Genomic DNA, 16,455 nt, shown 5'->3' on the forward strand with positions numbered 1-16,455 from the left:
CAAGAACACCTTATTATTTCGGGTGATCAAGTCCGAGAAATCTGGGTTCTAGATACAACACAAACTGGCTGAGTTCTGACACAATCCCTCAAGGAGAAACAGCATCCTGTGTGAACTGTAGTAAATGTCAGAAAATAAAGCCATAAGATTACTGCAGCTACAAATTTAAGACACACAGACATCCTTTGATAACTATAGTACTGCAGCATTCAATTCTCTGATGAATTTTCATTACGAAACCCCTGAATTAGACGAAGGCGGCTGTCTGAAACTAGCTAGTCGATTGCTAGCCTAAACGGTAAATAGCCTGACAGGATCTGAGCCGGGGCCACGCATAAGACACATAATCAATCACCTCCGTCTTTTTTCCAACTGTCTGCCCATAAAGCACGTGAACGCAAATGAGTCGGCTGGCCGAGGTGTGGCGTATTCCGGACTCCACGAGCCGTCACCGCCCAAAATCAGCGTAAGAGCTGAGTATCGGGGGAGTCCACGGAAACAGCCGGAACCTCCCTTTCACTGTCATTCAGCTGCTCCTTTGTGACATGGCAGAAATGGAGCCATTTTCGAGTCAGAGCCGCGACAGTAGGGCCTCAGGAAGCAGAATCAGGAAGACCGCAGTTTGAGCGCCGTTTGCGTTCTCTTTCTGACCAACTTCCTGTGGCTGGCTGGGACCCCGCGTCAGCTGTAGGTGCAATGAAACGTTGATGCATCAAGGCATAGCGATGCAAACGTCACAATATGACTGCATCGATGTGACGTGCATGAATCGATTTGCATTGCAATGAATCATTAATTTGCATGGCAAACTTTAGTTTAGGCAGATCGAGGCACTAAAGTGTTTGTCGTTCCAATGATTTCTTGAGTGTCAGTGTGGTGGGGGAATCTGTGAAATCTAATGGTCACATTCACATCGCAGCTAATCGCATGGTATCAAATCGTGATTAATCACTATTAATTGTATTGTGTCATTATAAATTGAGAAATCGTATCGTATCGCAACGCGTCATGGTTCAGAGTATCGCTATCATATCGTGATCAAGCTGTATCGTTAGCTGTATCGTCCCCTAATGCCAGCTGGACCCCGGACAGTTTCGCATTAACCCAAAGGGAACTGGTCTGGGTGTTTGAAGAGGAGCAGACATTGGAAGCACACAGACTGTAGACGGTGTGTGTTTCCAGAGCAGTACGGTAGCAGCAAACTCCACTCACTCACACATCGGTGGACATGGACGCTTAAACCAAACCACCCGTTAGGATGTTGTCGAACAAGCTGACTAATTTGTACTTCTGGTACGAACGGGCACAGTCTGCCGCCCCAGACGGGGGGGGGGGGTGTGCGAAAGCTGCCAGCACTCGTAAAGAGACTCCGCTCATTTATGCAAACTCCTCCACGGGCTCCGCGAGTATCAGATTACATCATAACCCTCATCCACTGCAACGCTGTCCAAAATATAATTAACTCAATGACTGAGTCAGCTTTCCCCTTTCCTTAGGAAACACACCGAACCACAAATTCTCTTCCTCACAGAAATGGAATAAACTGCCATAATTATGTGAGCTGTTTACAAATTATTCATTTTAACCTACAAAAAAGGGAACAAAAAATTAGTTTAGATTTTGGACCTCTCCCTCCTGAATTGTGTTCCATCTTAGAGCATGTGTGTTTTTAATGTATCCATGCAATGCAGCACTATTTGTTGTTCAAGACAAAAAACCTGAGAGAGATAATAACTTTATCTTATCTTCTCTTACCCTCAAGGTAAAACTAAAGCCAGTTTGGACATGGAAAGGGAAAAGCCCAGACGTATAAATTACTAGATAATTACTATACTGTACTGGTTGCTCAGTAAAACAGTCGCATAACACTGGTTGAGAATCAGCAGTGAACAGGTGTGCTTTTATGATGAAATTCATGTAGAAATTCTGCAAAAAGTTCAGAAGCGCAGCATCCTCCAAAATACAAAGCCACTCGCTACCCTGCTCTCATACACACACACACACACACACACACACACACACGCTAACCCACTCTCTCTCTCTCACACACACACACGCTCACACACACGCACACACACGCTAACCCACTCTCTCTCTCACACACACACACATGCTTACACATACACACACACGCTAACCCACTCTCTCTCACACACACACACACACACACACACACACACACACACACACGCACTCTCTCACACACACACACACACACACACACACAAGCAGCAGCTGCTGAGAGTCCCCACCCTGCTCTGCGATCTCGATCTCGCGCCGGCCGAACTCTGCCTGCTTGACGTTCTTCACGCAGAAGTCGCTCGCGCCTTTGGAGTTGAGCTGCGTCCTGTCTCGAGGCGAGGTCTCGTCGTCCGAGCTGTCCGTGTACGAGGCCGCTGGTGGGGCGGATTCGGAGAGAGGGCACAAACATCACCTCCGAATCAGGACGCAAGAGCTCAGGCTCGAGTGAAACACAACAACCAATCATGACCCAGACAATCTTCAGCTTCAATAGAAGGTGGAAAAATACCCAAAAGTCCTCTCTCAAGAAAGTGAACAGTTACATTGATAACACATACAAACAGCTGATTTACGTACCAAAATATTACAGTACTAGACATACAGATCTCTCAAATCCATTTTTTATAATTTACTGCTGTACTGAAAAACATCTATTTCCAGTCCCTTATGATCAACTTCCCTTAACCGTGTTAAAGTGAATCTTTGTTTATCACATTCGTTATATCTCATGTGACTTTTCCACACAGAAAAGCCGTAGTTTATCTCAGGACCTGAAAGGGGCAGACTGTACGTGAACTTCTACTTCAAATGTGAAATATTTTCTGTGATACAATGGCAAGACTAAATGGAGGGCAGAGTGACAGGAGGACTGTTCCAGAGACATCACAAGCACACAGAAGTCCCAAGGAAGCGGAGAGCTCACGCAGACGGGCGGGTAGGACGTGTACCTGTGGGCTTGCGGGCGGTGCGCGGTGGCGTACCTGAGCTGTAGCTGTCGGTGGAGGACTGGGAGATGGAGCGGGAGAGGGAACGACGCCCCGCCTTGGTAGGGAACTTGCTGAACTCCTGCTTCTCCTCCTGGTTCGCAAACTGGATCTGCTGCAGACAAGGCCCAGGTACACGAGGTCAGAGAACGCGGCCAAGCAGAAGGGCACGAAACCTCCCGGCCTTCCCTCCAGAGGGAAAAAGCAAACCCTACGTTCACACCATTCGCCATTAACAACAATTGGCCAGAATTCCCTGGAAGAGCATTGTTTTTGGCAGGGCTGCTCAATCTTATCCAGAAAGGGCCGGTGTGGGCGCAGGCTTTTGTTCCAACCAAGCAGTTGCACGCCTGATTCTACTAATCAAACATTAGAATCTTTTCTAAGGCCTTTGATTAGTGGAATCAGGTGTGTTACTGCTTGGTTGGAATGAAAGCCTGCACCCACACCGGCCCGTTCTGGATAAGATTGAGGACCCCTAGTTTATGGGGAATACAATAAATAAATCGTAATGAAAACTGGCAATCTAAAACAATGATCATGTTGGCTTATTGCCTTTGACTGTTGATTTCCTACACCAGTAATGCAAATTTATTACCTAAAACCTAAATTAAAAAGCCAATTTATATACATACTGTGTCTTTATTAATATTTGGCTTATTTTATGTGGCCCATCAAAGCTGGAGGCTTACGTTACTTAATTTTCCTTCTTGCTCTGAAACTCCCGGTATGAATGCAGTCTTTTTCAGTGAAAACTACAGAAGGACAGTTCTACTGCGCACCCAGCCGAAAGCGCCAGAAGGCCGAGGGGCTGCCGGTCCAGCCCTCCTGACCGCTGCGCACGTGTAAATCCAACCCGAAGCTCGCCGGAACCCCATTTTAACGCGTCCCCCTTCCCCAGCCACGAGGTGTTCAGACGCACGGGACGGCGTTCAGCTGTTTCTGAGCATCGTGTGCGTCCCAAAGCACTCCGACGGGGGACCCGAACTCCCCGGGGAGACTAGTCACCTCTAAACCACCTCAGCAACCGAGGCTGAGATCCGATTGGCTAATCACAGCAGGCGACGCAGCTGAATACACGATCAATATGCTGATGAAGATGCTCCTCCCCATTAACCAAGACTCCCACATGCTGTCAACATTATAATAGTCCTACAGATACAGAGTATATACCACACAAATACAGAGTATATACCACACATGCCCGTTTGTATTCTTACATAATGCTGATGAAATTCATCGGATAGATTCTGACAGCTGCAGTAAGCCCAGTAGTTATTAACTGAAATATGTACGAAAGAGCAGACAGGTTAAATAACAGCATCAAACAATGAGTGCGTTTACTTGCACAGTAATAATCCGATCAACAGCATAATCCCATTTTCATAACTGGGGTATGGTCTTAATCGCACTAAGCAAAACCTAATTAACACACATAGATCTGTGCCCAATCTTTCGACTTATTGGTGCATGTAGACGTCTTAGTCAGATTTCTTTTGGCTTTTTAAAACTGAGCGAAAGGTCACCTGATGCAGTGAACCAGTTTGAACTGGTTTGAACCGGTACACTTCATACTCAAACCAACATGGCGAACAGCCACAAGCAGAGTGGTGTGATAGTGGAGAGGCAGTACAGTTATAAATGAAAGTAATCATTTTTGGACAGAGTAAGAAACTCATGCAATTCATTTTAAATACAATTATTAATTTCAGAAAAACTGTTAGATATGAAGATTGACAGGAAGTCCGGTCATAGATCTGGGGCCTGACACAGCCAAAATTTTTAAAAGTGGTATAAATTGCATTTTAGAAGGTTGATGAGTTTAACGTGTTAATCATAAATGATTTGCATGAAGCATTAACATTGATGGCCCTAATTCTCATTCTAATTCTAAGATGAAACAATACCACCGTTTTGCACCAAGCTCATTTTAAACACTGAATTTGTTCATTGACTGCGTGGTGTGATTGACAGGTAGTGCCACCGAAGCATCTTGGTGGTTTTCTCCTGGAGGTCCACCTATCACCCGGTTCAGCACTCGTTTCTGCACCGAGTGCACCCATCGTTCCCTCGAAACAGCCAATCCACTCCACCGTACGCATCCCGAGTCGTCCAATAACGGTCCGGTACCGGAACAGTGGCTCGAACCAACAGGCCGCTTGTGTTCACCCATCAGTAGATGACAGACACAGAGGTGTGGAGAAGATGAAGAATCTGAGACCGGCGAGCTGACCGGTGGTGTTTCCTGGCAGGACGCGAGGCCCCGCCTGGATAAACAGCTCTGTGTTTACTGAACACAGCTGCAGGGAACGCCGTGGTTTACACGACAAATAAAGGACGGCAGCCGAGACGCCCGGGGTGGGCCGGAACAGCCAGTGCTCTGTAAAGACACGGTAATCACTTTAGCAAGGACTCCGCCACTCGCTACCGCTACGCTGACGTCTGAGCACTGGTACAGGGTTTGGACAGGGGTAAAAAAAAAAAACAGCACTGCACACACAGCTGAGTCCTGCTCCACCATTGTCGCCGTGTAACCAACGCACCATGTGACATACTGGACACTTACTGCCCTGAAGTCATGGGATATCACGTTTACTTACAGGACACTATCATAGCGAACGTAATCATTGTTTTACGGTAGATGTGTGACACGCAGGACACGCCAAGGAGCCGTGCGTGTGTGCTAACTGAGCGCAGAGCTCACGCGTGCATGCGCGGGTGCATGAGCGTGCAGGAATGCGAGTTAGCGCGTGAACGCCCGCCGCAGAATGCGACGAAACACCGCGCGGTTAGCTCCTCCAGCCGCGGGGCCTCGGACTTCGGACTTTAGCCCACGAAGCTAATCGCGTCTCTCGCTGTGTGAAGCGGACAGCCAGAGCTGTGCTTCAGAAGGGCCACAGACCTTACTGCCATTATGCAGCGACTGTCTAATGCCAGCAGACACCATCCACAGGCCCCAGACATCATCCCCAGTCCACAGACATCAACCCCATTGAAAACTTGCAATCCATGCGAGCTTCGCAAAAATCAATTAAATTCAGTTTTAATATACGCTTTGTGTCAGTCACATCAAAATGATATTTTTTCCCTAAACACCAAAACAAATGACTGGTTCTACAGGTTCGTAAAGCACTTCTTAACCTGAATCAATCATGTGCCAAGCACGTTTATCTCAAGTGTATTTATGCTCCATGCGGCTCAGACTACCCAGGGAGGTAGTAGTCAGCAAATGTAGGGTCTCATGCAGGGAGTTTTACTGAAACGTGAGTAAAAGGGGAATCTTTCTCGTCTTCTACGTGAAATGTGACGACGTATTAAAATAGCTTATGGGGACGGTATTGTTCAGTAATGAGAAGGGGGGAGACGAACAGTTGCTGAAACAACCCCTTGACAACTGCTACGTCATACTTTCCTGAATTCGAATTTTTGTCACTCGAACATCAGAACTACCATATTAAACAGGAGGAAGATGGCCAAAGTGATCCAAGCTATCCAGTTTTGTCTGAGGAATCAACACCTCCATTTTGTGCCAGGATCATCTCTTTCAGAATCATGCTCCGATCAATACAAACTGGCGGTTAGATCGGCCAAATATCCATAATGTCCTTTTCCCAAACATTTGCTGTTTTTTTTTTAAGAAGAGCAGCTTTTTTCTGAAAACTGGCTGTACTGAACACACAAGGCTGCCCTCAACCAAAGGAGGAATCACAGCTTTCAGCCGATGGTAGCGAAGAATAAAATACTGACAAAGTGCTCCTTAATAGCACGAAACCGGAAAAGGACTGGACCTATGCTGTTTGGTGCCATGTTACGCTGTTCATCTCTCCAAGAGCCAGTCTCTGAAAAGCCACTAGCTTTAATATGTGCACCGTGTCTATTAGCAGGTTGAAAAAATTTCAGCGAAACTCGGACAAATGAACCTGAAACAAGCTAGCAGCCTGTTTCTTACAACAAAGACGACTTGCGCAGTGATTTTTTTTTGCCACAGAACCTATTTCCGTCTCCTTAATGAGAGAAATTCAGGCCAGAAGACGAAGTGTTCTGCCTGGACATTTTCTGGCACCCTGGCCCATCTGGTGTTTTCTTCATGTCAGTAGTGATCCGTCCCAGAGAATTTGCATGGGTCTGTGAGCATTAGCCCACCCCAGAGGGACACATCCTCAGTCTTTAAGACTCTTTAATGCGCGAGCACCATCAGGACCAAGGCGGCTCAGTCTAGGAGGTGGGTCATAGGCCTCAGGCAGGTGAGTGTATTTTGTGACTGAAATGAAGCCTCTGTGCACCATGGCACCAAGGGGCCATGTTTTCTTTGCATTACAACTGAACTTGTAGCGAAAGCAATAAATACATAGATCACAATACATATAATACGCTACATAGATGATCTCTCTGTCTCTTCCTCTCCCTCTGTCTCTCTCCCTCTCTCTCTATCTCTCCCTCCCTCTGTCTTTTTCTCTCTCTCCCTCTCTTTCCCTCTCTCTCTCTCTCTTTCTATCTCACTCTCTCTCGGTCTCTGCCCCTCCCTCTGTCTTTTTCTCTCTCTCCCTCTCTCTTTCCCTCTTTCCCTCTCTCTCTCTCTCTCTCTCTCCTGTAAGGCCACATGTTGCACTGTTACAGCCCCATTATCAGGAGGACATATCCAGTTGGCCCCTCCCAGCCCGGTTCACCCCCTTCATCATTAAGAGCACGAAAGAGACACAACCACCCTTCCAGAGAACCGCAGAGACGGTCGACTCCACCAGCAGACACCACCAAAAGGAGCAGGCTTTCTTTCAGATCTAAACCTGTAATGTAATGTAATGTAATGTAAACCGAACCAGGCACTACAGCCTAGCCTGAAGGCTACATACACCGGGGCAGAAACCTGGCCATGCTGCCATCAGTAGCAGCCAGTCGGGACATGAACGTCTGGCCATTTGACCTTCCACCCCGGTAAAAGTCATACGGCTTGCAGGTGCCCCACAACCACATAACTACCTGCACAGATCATTTATAATCACCAGGCGCTCGGCTCCATATTCGTAACACTGAAATATCGGTCTCCCTCCCATTGAAGGCCCTGAAACAATCTTTTGCCATCGAAAAACTTTCGTGACACTGCATGAAATGCTGAGTTTCTGGAAGATATCCAACCAGTTAATTTTCAGTGAAGTCTGGGGTGTGTCGGTAGTGAGCGGTACTTTGCCTGAGTCAGCACGTGTGTTTCCAGAAACTGCCGCGCGCTCCCGGGCCACGACTGAGATCGGGGATTTCTGGACTCGGATATTCCCCATTAACTCCCGGACTCTACGCACACTGAAATCTCACGGCACGTCCTGAGTCGTGGACGGCCATGTCTGGTCATTTATGCCAAGTGCCTGGACAAGAACACCTTAGTGTGCCTGCCTGCTAAACACACCTTTTCATGCAGCGCGATGCATCACAATTTTACCAAAAATCCAATAAGGGGTACGACCGAGCACAATGCTAAGCCGACGGACGTTCAGTACTGTAATACACCAGGGGAACCTCCTGTTAGCACCTGGGACCTCCTATCGAAAGCAAAGAGGAGGGAAACAGTGCTGGACCAGACTATCTGGAGTCCAAACCACCTGTGTTACCTGTGTTACCTGCCCTTCCACTGCCGGGCCCAAACTCCCCCAGTAATGAAGGTCACCTCACTGGTCTGCCCCCCCCCCCACACCCCCGTCACACTGCCCGTACGTGAGTGGAGCGATGATGACAAAACAGCACGGTTTGGCTAATGAGACGTGCTAAAAGGCTAATGATTTTCTACCACAATTTCCCAGGATGGGCAAGTGAGGTCAACTGTAGCTGAATTGAGTACGTATGAACGTTTGCCTGACGGCTTTAGCCACAAAAAGAACACGAGAAAAGACACCCAAAGGAAGCACTGCTAAAGAACTCCAGATTCTACAACATAATCATGCAGTAAGCGCCTCATAAGTTTTTATGCCTGAAAAAAGTGTCCTTAATGACCTAATAGGGCACAGAGGGAACACACTGCACCCAGCTCCACACTAACAGCACCAGTCTTGCTTAACAGAGCAGGAAAGCTAATGAAGCAAACTGCTGCCGTACAGCACGCACGCCAACCTTCACACACACACACACACACACACACACACACACACGCACACACGCACACACACACACCCCCACCTTCACACACACACACACGCACACACGACACACACACACACACACACACACACTCGCACTCGCACACGCACACGCTCACGCTCACACACCACACCACACGACACGCACACACGCACACACACACACCACACACACACACCACACACGCACGCACACACACACCTCACTCACACACACGCGACACACACACCCAACGCTCACACACCACCAACACCCAACCTCTCCCACACACACACACACACCCGAACCCGACACACACACACACACACACACACACCCACACATACACACACCCAAACCTTAACTCACACACACACACACACACTCAAACCTTCACACACTCACTCATACCCCAACCCTTACACACACATACGCACACACACACACAAATACACACATACACACACCCAAACCTTCACACACTCACACACACACTCATACCCCAACCCTCACACACACACACACACACACTCACACACACAAATACATAACACACATAACTCATACACAACCACACACCACACACACACAAATACACACATACGCACGCACACACAAATCCAAATACACACATACACACACCCAAACCTTCATGCACTCACACACACTCTAACCCTCACACACGCACCACACACACACCACCCACACACCCACACACACACACACACACACACATAGTGTAACTCACAGTGTCCTCCTCCATGCTTTCTCACTGCAGCACCCTGCTCCCTGTAATGTGTGATTTTTACCTTTCAGAAGTACTATCACAGCAATCTGTGAGACTCGGGGGCGGGGCCACAGCCTCCGCCAATCACCAGCCAGCCCAGCCCCCCAGGCCCTTACTTCCCTGTTCACCTTTCACTTTCTTTTTCTTTTCTCTTCACTTATCTCTTTTTTGACTTTCCAGCAGCTCAGGACTACACTGTTGGGTGTGTGATGCTCCCACTTAATCCTCCTCACCCACCACCCCCCCACCCCACCCCTGCAGAGTTCCTGTTTAACCTGTCCTCACACAGGGCCCGAGTTGCCAGGATACACACACCAGGGCAAAAGGCCCCCGGAGTAAAACTCAGCTTCACAGAGCTGGAGGATCTATGACCATTTAACCTACCTCACCCCTTCCCCTAAACAATCCCATATTTCATCTAAAAATATTTACTCCCCTTCTACAAAGACCCAGTGGATGGGGGGTGGGGGAGGGGGGGGTAGTGCTCTATTTGCACAGTGACTAACAGGCCAACCACAGAGAGGCCCGTAGCCATTGGTCACTCAGAACCATAAACTTCGCCTCCTGCAGCTCCCGCCCAATCCTCCTGGTGCAAAGCTTGCTCTGCAGTCACCTGCCCTGGCAAACAGTGGCAAACCCAAAAGGCCAAAAACGGGCTGTGTTTCTGAAGCTCACTTCCTGGTCTGGTTGAGAGACGTTGCTCACTAGCGCCAGTGCGGTTGGCTCCAGTATAGGCCTTTCAGCCATCCGCTTCAGTGCAAGTCAATGGTACCAGTATGGTCAAAATACAATCTGCTTTACAAGATGCTCTCATCCAGCTTATATTTTTTAAAGCATAATATTCATTTATGCATACATCTGTATTTTTTACTTTATTGAACCAATTAAGTAGCAAGGTTAAATTGCATGCTCACATGCACAACTCTGTCCCAACTTGGATTTGAACCAGCAACCTCTAAGTAACCAGTCAGCAGTAAAATTCAGCTATTTGAAATATGTTCATCTTTCTACATAAATAACAGCAACGCATGATTGTCCCATGTGATTGATTAGCCAATATTTCCTGTGTCCATAATTCACTCACTCACTGTGTTAAACTGCAAAGTTTTCCATCAAACTTGCCTATGAAGCTCTCCAAAAATCACATTAAAACAGCTTGTAAATAAGCAGTATAAAAAAAGTATAAAAAGTAATAATACAATTAACAAAGCAAAAGGAAGGAAATTTCTTCATGTTTCCTCCATTTAATTTCTTGTAGTGCTGTTGCAGTACATGGGTTTGACCAGAGGGGTCAGGCACTACCACAAATAATCACACAGCACATGAATGCATCTTGCCCCAAACTTTGTGCACTTACAAACTTAATTGCAAGGCTGCAACCCGATCAATCAGGGATCAGAGCCAGAAGCGAAGGGCGAGGGGTGGTGAAAACGGGCAGCAGGCCACACCCCAAAAAAAAAAAAAAAAAAGAACATTGGAACAGGAGTGATGTAGCGCCATCTTCAGGAGAGAAGCGGAATCACAGCTTAGACCAGGCGTCTCAAACTCCAGTCCTGGAAGGCTGCAGTCTCTGCAGGCTGTTGTGATTTCCTTACCATCTGCAGCCACTTTAGAGACTTGGAAACCAGCTGAGCAGATTATTAGTCAATCAATGACTTAAGTGAAGCCCTTAAGTGCAGGGACCAGAGGCAGCCAGCAGACACAGCAGCCCTCCAGGATTTCAGTTTCAGCTCCCTGATTGGACACACCAGATCCTCAGCCATGTATCACTGACCCTTCTGTCTCCATGCTGGTAACGCACCATTTTGTTCCATCTTCCACAAATTAATTCAGGGGCCTGATCCAAGTACAAATCTGTGACAACGGACAATCTGTACTGTAATACAGCACACCACTGCCAGGGTACTCACACACTCACACACACACACACACACACACCAAGAGATCTGTTCACATAACACCCATTCACCGCCAGCCACACTGGCTCCCTATTACCTCACGCAGCCATTACAAACTGCTCACATTAAAAGCTTCTCATCGCCTCGCTCCCTCCGGCCTCTCTGAGTTACCGTCCCTGCCCTCCCGCTCGCGCTCTGAGGTCCCCTGGCACCGTTTTGCCTGTTTGCGGTCCCTAAAACCAGACCGTACCACCACGGCAGGTGGCACACCTTTCAGTGCCATGGCGCCCAAACTTGGCAACGCCCTCCCTCGACACCCGCGTGGCTGTATTACCCTATCCTCATTCAGACCACAGCGAGAAACACACCTCATACAGCACTGATTCCCTCACACTACAACCTTCCCATTTCCCAACCACTAGCTGCACTCTACTACTCATATTGGTTTCACTGCTTGTATGTACCTTTGTGTATTTGAGTGCGCGTGTGTGCATGTCAGGATGTATGTATGTATGTATGTATAAATGTACAAAGTGCTTTGAAAAAGTATTTGCCACCTTCCTGATTTCCTCTGATATTGCGTATTTGTCACAATGATTGGTTTCAGATCTTTAGACAATATGTAATATTAGACAAAGGGAACCTGAGTAAACAACAAAATATTTCTTGGATTATTATTTCATTTATTTAATGAAAAAAGTCATCAAACACCCATATCACCCATGTGAAAAAGTAATTTCCCACTTAAATGTAATTAAAATTAACTGTTTGCACCACCTTTAGCAGCAATAGCTGAAACCAAACACTTCCTATAATTTGATGTCAGTCTTTCACATCGCTGTAAAGCAATTCTAGCACACTCTTTGCAGAACTGCTTTAATAGACACATTTTTAGGTTTTTTGAGCATTAACTGCTCATTTCCTGCCACAGCTTCTCTATTGGGTTCAAGTCAGGACTTTGACCAGGCCACTCCAAAACATTAATTTTGTTTCTTTTCAGCCATTCAGATGTGGACTTGCTTTTGTGTTTTGGATCATTGCCTTGCTGCATAGCCCAATCACACTGCAGCTTCTGCTCACAGACAGATGACCGGACAGTCTCTTTAAGAATTTTCTGGTACAGAGCAGAATTCATGGTTCCTTCAATAATGGCAAGTCGTCCAGGTTCCGAGGCAGCAAAGCATCTCCACACCATCACACTACCACCACCATCTTTGACTATTGGCATGATGTTCTTACTGGTAAATGCTGTATTTGCCCATAATGGAACCAGTGCCGTCCAAAAGCTCTACTTTGGACTCATTTATCCATAGAACATTATCCCAAAAGGCTTGGGGATCATACAGGTGCCTTTTTGCAAATGAGAGATGAGCATTGACGTTTCCCTTGGTTAGCAGTGGTTTCCGCCTTGCTACTCTCCCATGAATCAAATTTTTGCCCAGTCTCTTTCTTATAGTGGAGTCGTGAACACTGACTGTAGTTGAGGCTACAGAGGCCTGTAGTTCTTTGGATGTTCTTCTGCAATCTCTCGTGACTTCCTGGATGAGTTGTCACTGTGCTCTTGTAGACATTTTGGCAGGCTGGCCACTCCTGGGAAGACACACCACTGTTCCAAGTGTTCTCCATTTGGAGATAATGGCTCTCACTGTGGTTTGGTGGAGTCCCAGAGCCTTAGAAATGGCTTTGTAACCCTTTCCAGACTGATATATTTCAACAACTTTTTGTTCTCATCTCTTCTGAAATTTTCTTTGATCATTGCAGTGCGCTTGTAGAAACTTTATGATAACTACTTCAAGTAAGGTTCAGTATGAGTGAAGTTTAGACGCAGCAGGGCTAGCTGTACTCAAGCCTGGCTGTGTTCGATCAGCTGAATCTAATTATCAAGCCAATTCGGTACATTGGTTGATTCAGTAACTAAGGGGGAAATTACTTTTTCACATGGGTGATATGGGTGTTTGATAACTTTTTTAAATTAAATAAATTAAATAATAATTTAAAAAATGTGTTTTGTGCATACTCAGGCTCCCTTTATCTAATATGACATTTTGTCTAAAGATCTAAAACCATTTGGGGTGACGAATATGCAAGAACAGAGGAAATCAGGATGGGGAGAAATACTTAAACACACATCCCCCTTCCTGGATATGGATGTTTTCTGCATTGCCATGCTTTGCAAAGCTACCTTGTGTTTCAGAAAGGAGCTATACAAATAAAAGTTGTATTATTATTATTATTATTATTATTATTATTATAGCACTGGACAGTCCCATTACCAACGGTACGATTCCGTGGTTATGAAACGCGGATGACAGAAGGCACACAGGAGACGAGTCTGTGCTTAGCGTACGGTGTCTCTGCTGACACCGCGGCTCTGACTCATCGTGATGCCAGCGTCCTGGTGCTCAGTGTGGCGTGACGGCGGACTGACGCTGTCACCAACAGGGCGATACGGGCCAATCCCCCCTCACCACCCCCCACTCCCGAAAAACAGAAACACGGCAGTCTTCACCGGTAATCCGAGTGTACTAAACACCGCAGGACAGACGCACCTTAATCCCACCAGCATAAATGAGGTTGCCTACACCTGCGACCATGACAACGCATTCAGGAGTCATCGCTTAATGACATAAACTGCATGGAGAAGGTTAAGGAATAATACCCCAGCTATGTCATACTGGAGCTATATGCACTAAAACTGGTGTCAGACATTGCTGAAGATCACACAGCCACCGTTTATTGTTTATGGATCGCAGCCAAAACCAACGTTTCCGGAGAAACAATGACAGGAGCCATAAATCAGCGGCTCTATGGCAGCTATGACAGCGATCGCTGTAGGGACTACCAGCTGCCAGACGCCGGGAATTATGGGACAGCCTGACAACTCAGGGGCAAATGTTCTGAAAATTGGCGTAGGTGAGTGACAGTTTACAGCTTAATGCCATTTTTTCATTCCGCATTATCAAAAATGAGTCATGTGGAGGTCAGACCCTCTCGGCCTTGACAAGTATGTACCACCACACATTGAACCGTGTCTCACACACACGCACAAACACACACACGCACACTCACACACACACACACACACACCCACACACACACACACACACACACACACACACACACACACACACACACACCACACACACACTCACACACACACTCACACACACACACACACAAACCCTCTCAGTCGTGATAAGTATGTGCCTCCACACTCTGAACCACGTCATGGACGTTCAGCTCATTTTAATTCCACACGGAACGGACAGGGAGAATCAGGAAGGAATCAATCATGGGTTCTAACCTATTTTTAACTATACACACACACACGCACACACACAGGCACGCATGCACACGCACGCACGCACCCACACACACACACACAATTATATTGTAATCAGGGGTGGATAAATCCCAGAATTCAAACGCAGATCAGATATTTTTAAATTCACTAAAAGAACATTTTGGTAAAATTTTCTTCCTACCATATGAGAATAATGACTCTAATCCCAATACTCAGTTTAACAGTATATCCTGCAGACATTAAGCAGTGGAAGACTTGCATTACCTAACCCAATTTAAATCTTCTTCTTTTTTATCAGGTTCTCTGGCTTCAGACTCAGGTAAGAGGAGACCGTAACTCTTCAATTACAGGGTCCCTTTGGCCCGTGATCACCATGGCAACAGTGGCCGGGGGAACGGGCTGGCGTGGAGCGGTGACCTTGCCTGGCTGGCGCCGGTTCCGGTACGGCTGCCATTGTCTCCCCGGCCAACAAAGATGCTTTCCATCCTCAGCGAAAGGGATCGGGGAGGCAGCTGAATACCGGCATTATATTACCCAGAGCAAAGCCTTTTTTTTGGGGGGAACAGTATCTCCTCATCATTGTCTGCAAGTACCTTTTTACTCTTCTAAGAGCTCGGTCAAAAAGAGCACCACGAGGCGGTCAAAAAGAGCACCAAGGCGGGCCACTAAAAACCCCAAATTCTAAATGAAAATGTGGCGTGATCTGTCATCCACAAAAAACACAAAAGGTGGGGTGTCTCGTGGCGTAGCCTGTAGAGCACTGTCCACATGCTCATTACGAGCCGCGATGTCGGTGGTTCGAGTCCGACCGCGCGACCTTTGTCGCACGTCTCTCCCACACTCTTTCCCGCTCTTCCAGCCTCTCTACACTGTCCCGTCCAATAAAGCTGAAAAGCCCAAAAAAATATTTAAATAAAAAAAAAACACAAAAGGCGCAGTAGGTCAAAGCCGACGCGGACGGATGAATAATGTGAAAGGTGAGCGGCAGTGCCGCGGTGGAGGAGGACTGTTTATGGAAAGCTCTGTGTGAAGACCCTGAGCTGCTGATGCTGGCTGTGAGCACAGCCGGCTGGCTGGCATTTGACATTTCCAGCCTCAGGCGCCAGGTGGTCACCGTTCAATGGGCCCGGCTGGGGGGGCGAGGGGGGGCCACCTCCCACAGCTCTCTCCGGGGGGGCAAACCGGGGGCACACAGTGCCGCTTCAACCCTGCCAGACCCTCTTCATCAAACGCCCAATCGGCCATGGGACAGAACGCACGGCCCTCCACTAGTCCTGTCTGGAGCTGACAAGAGTCTGACTGCACCCGCAATCAGCTTCAATGGCGGGAATCACAAAAAAGTGTTCTGTGGCAGACTGG

At 47.3% G+C, this 16,455-nt stretch overlaps 1 protein-coding gene across 12 annotated transcripts in view; it reads right to left on the reverse strand.

Moving 5' to 3' along the window:
• The window catches only part of ahcyl1 (adenosylhomocysteinase-like 1), a 47,081-nt gene that overhangs the window by 16,654 nt on the left and 13,972 nt on the right, over positions 1-16,455 (reverse strand). For 3 of the 12 annotated variants that reach the window (XM_064299976.1, XM_064299980.1, XM_064299979.1), the window contains exons 2-3: positions 2,970-3,120; positions 2,253-2,396 (exon numbers count right to left, since the gene is read on the reverse strand). In XM_064299976.1, the coding sequence (XP_064156046.1) occupies positions 2,253-2,396; positions 2,970-3,120 (295 nt within the window). Of the gene's footprint in view, positions 1-2,252; positions 2,397-2,969; positions 3,121-9,855; positions 10,003-16,455 lie in introns of those variants that run through there. The other 9 variants (XM_064299982.1, XM_064299984.1, XM_064299981.1 and 6 more) reach the window with 7 other exon arrangements.

This window comes from Anguilla rostrata, chromosome 11, assembly GCF_018555375.3.
Source record: "Anguilla rostrata isolate EN2019 chromosome 11, ASM1855537v3, whole genome shotgun sequence".
Classification (NCBI taxonomy): Eukaryota; Metazoa; Chordata; class Actinopteri; order Anguilliformes; family Anguillidae; genus Anguilla; species Anguilla rostrata.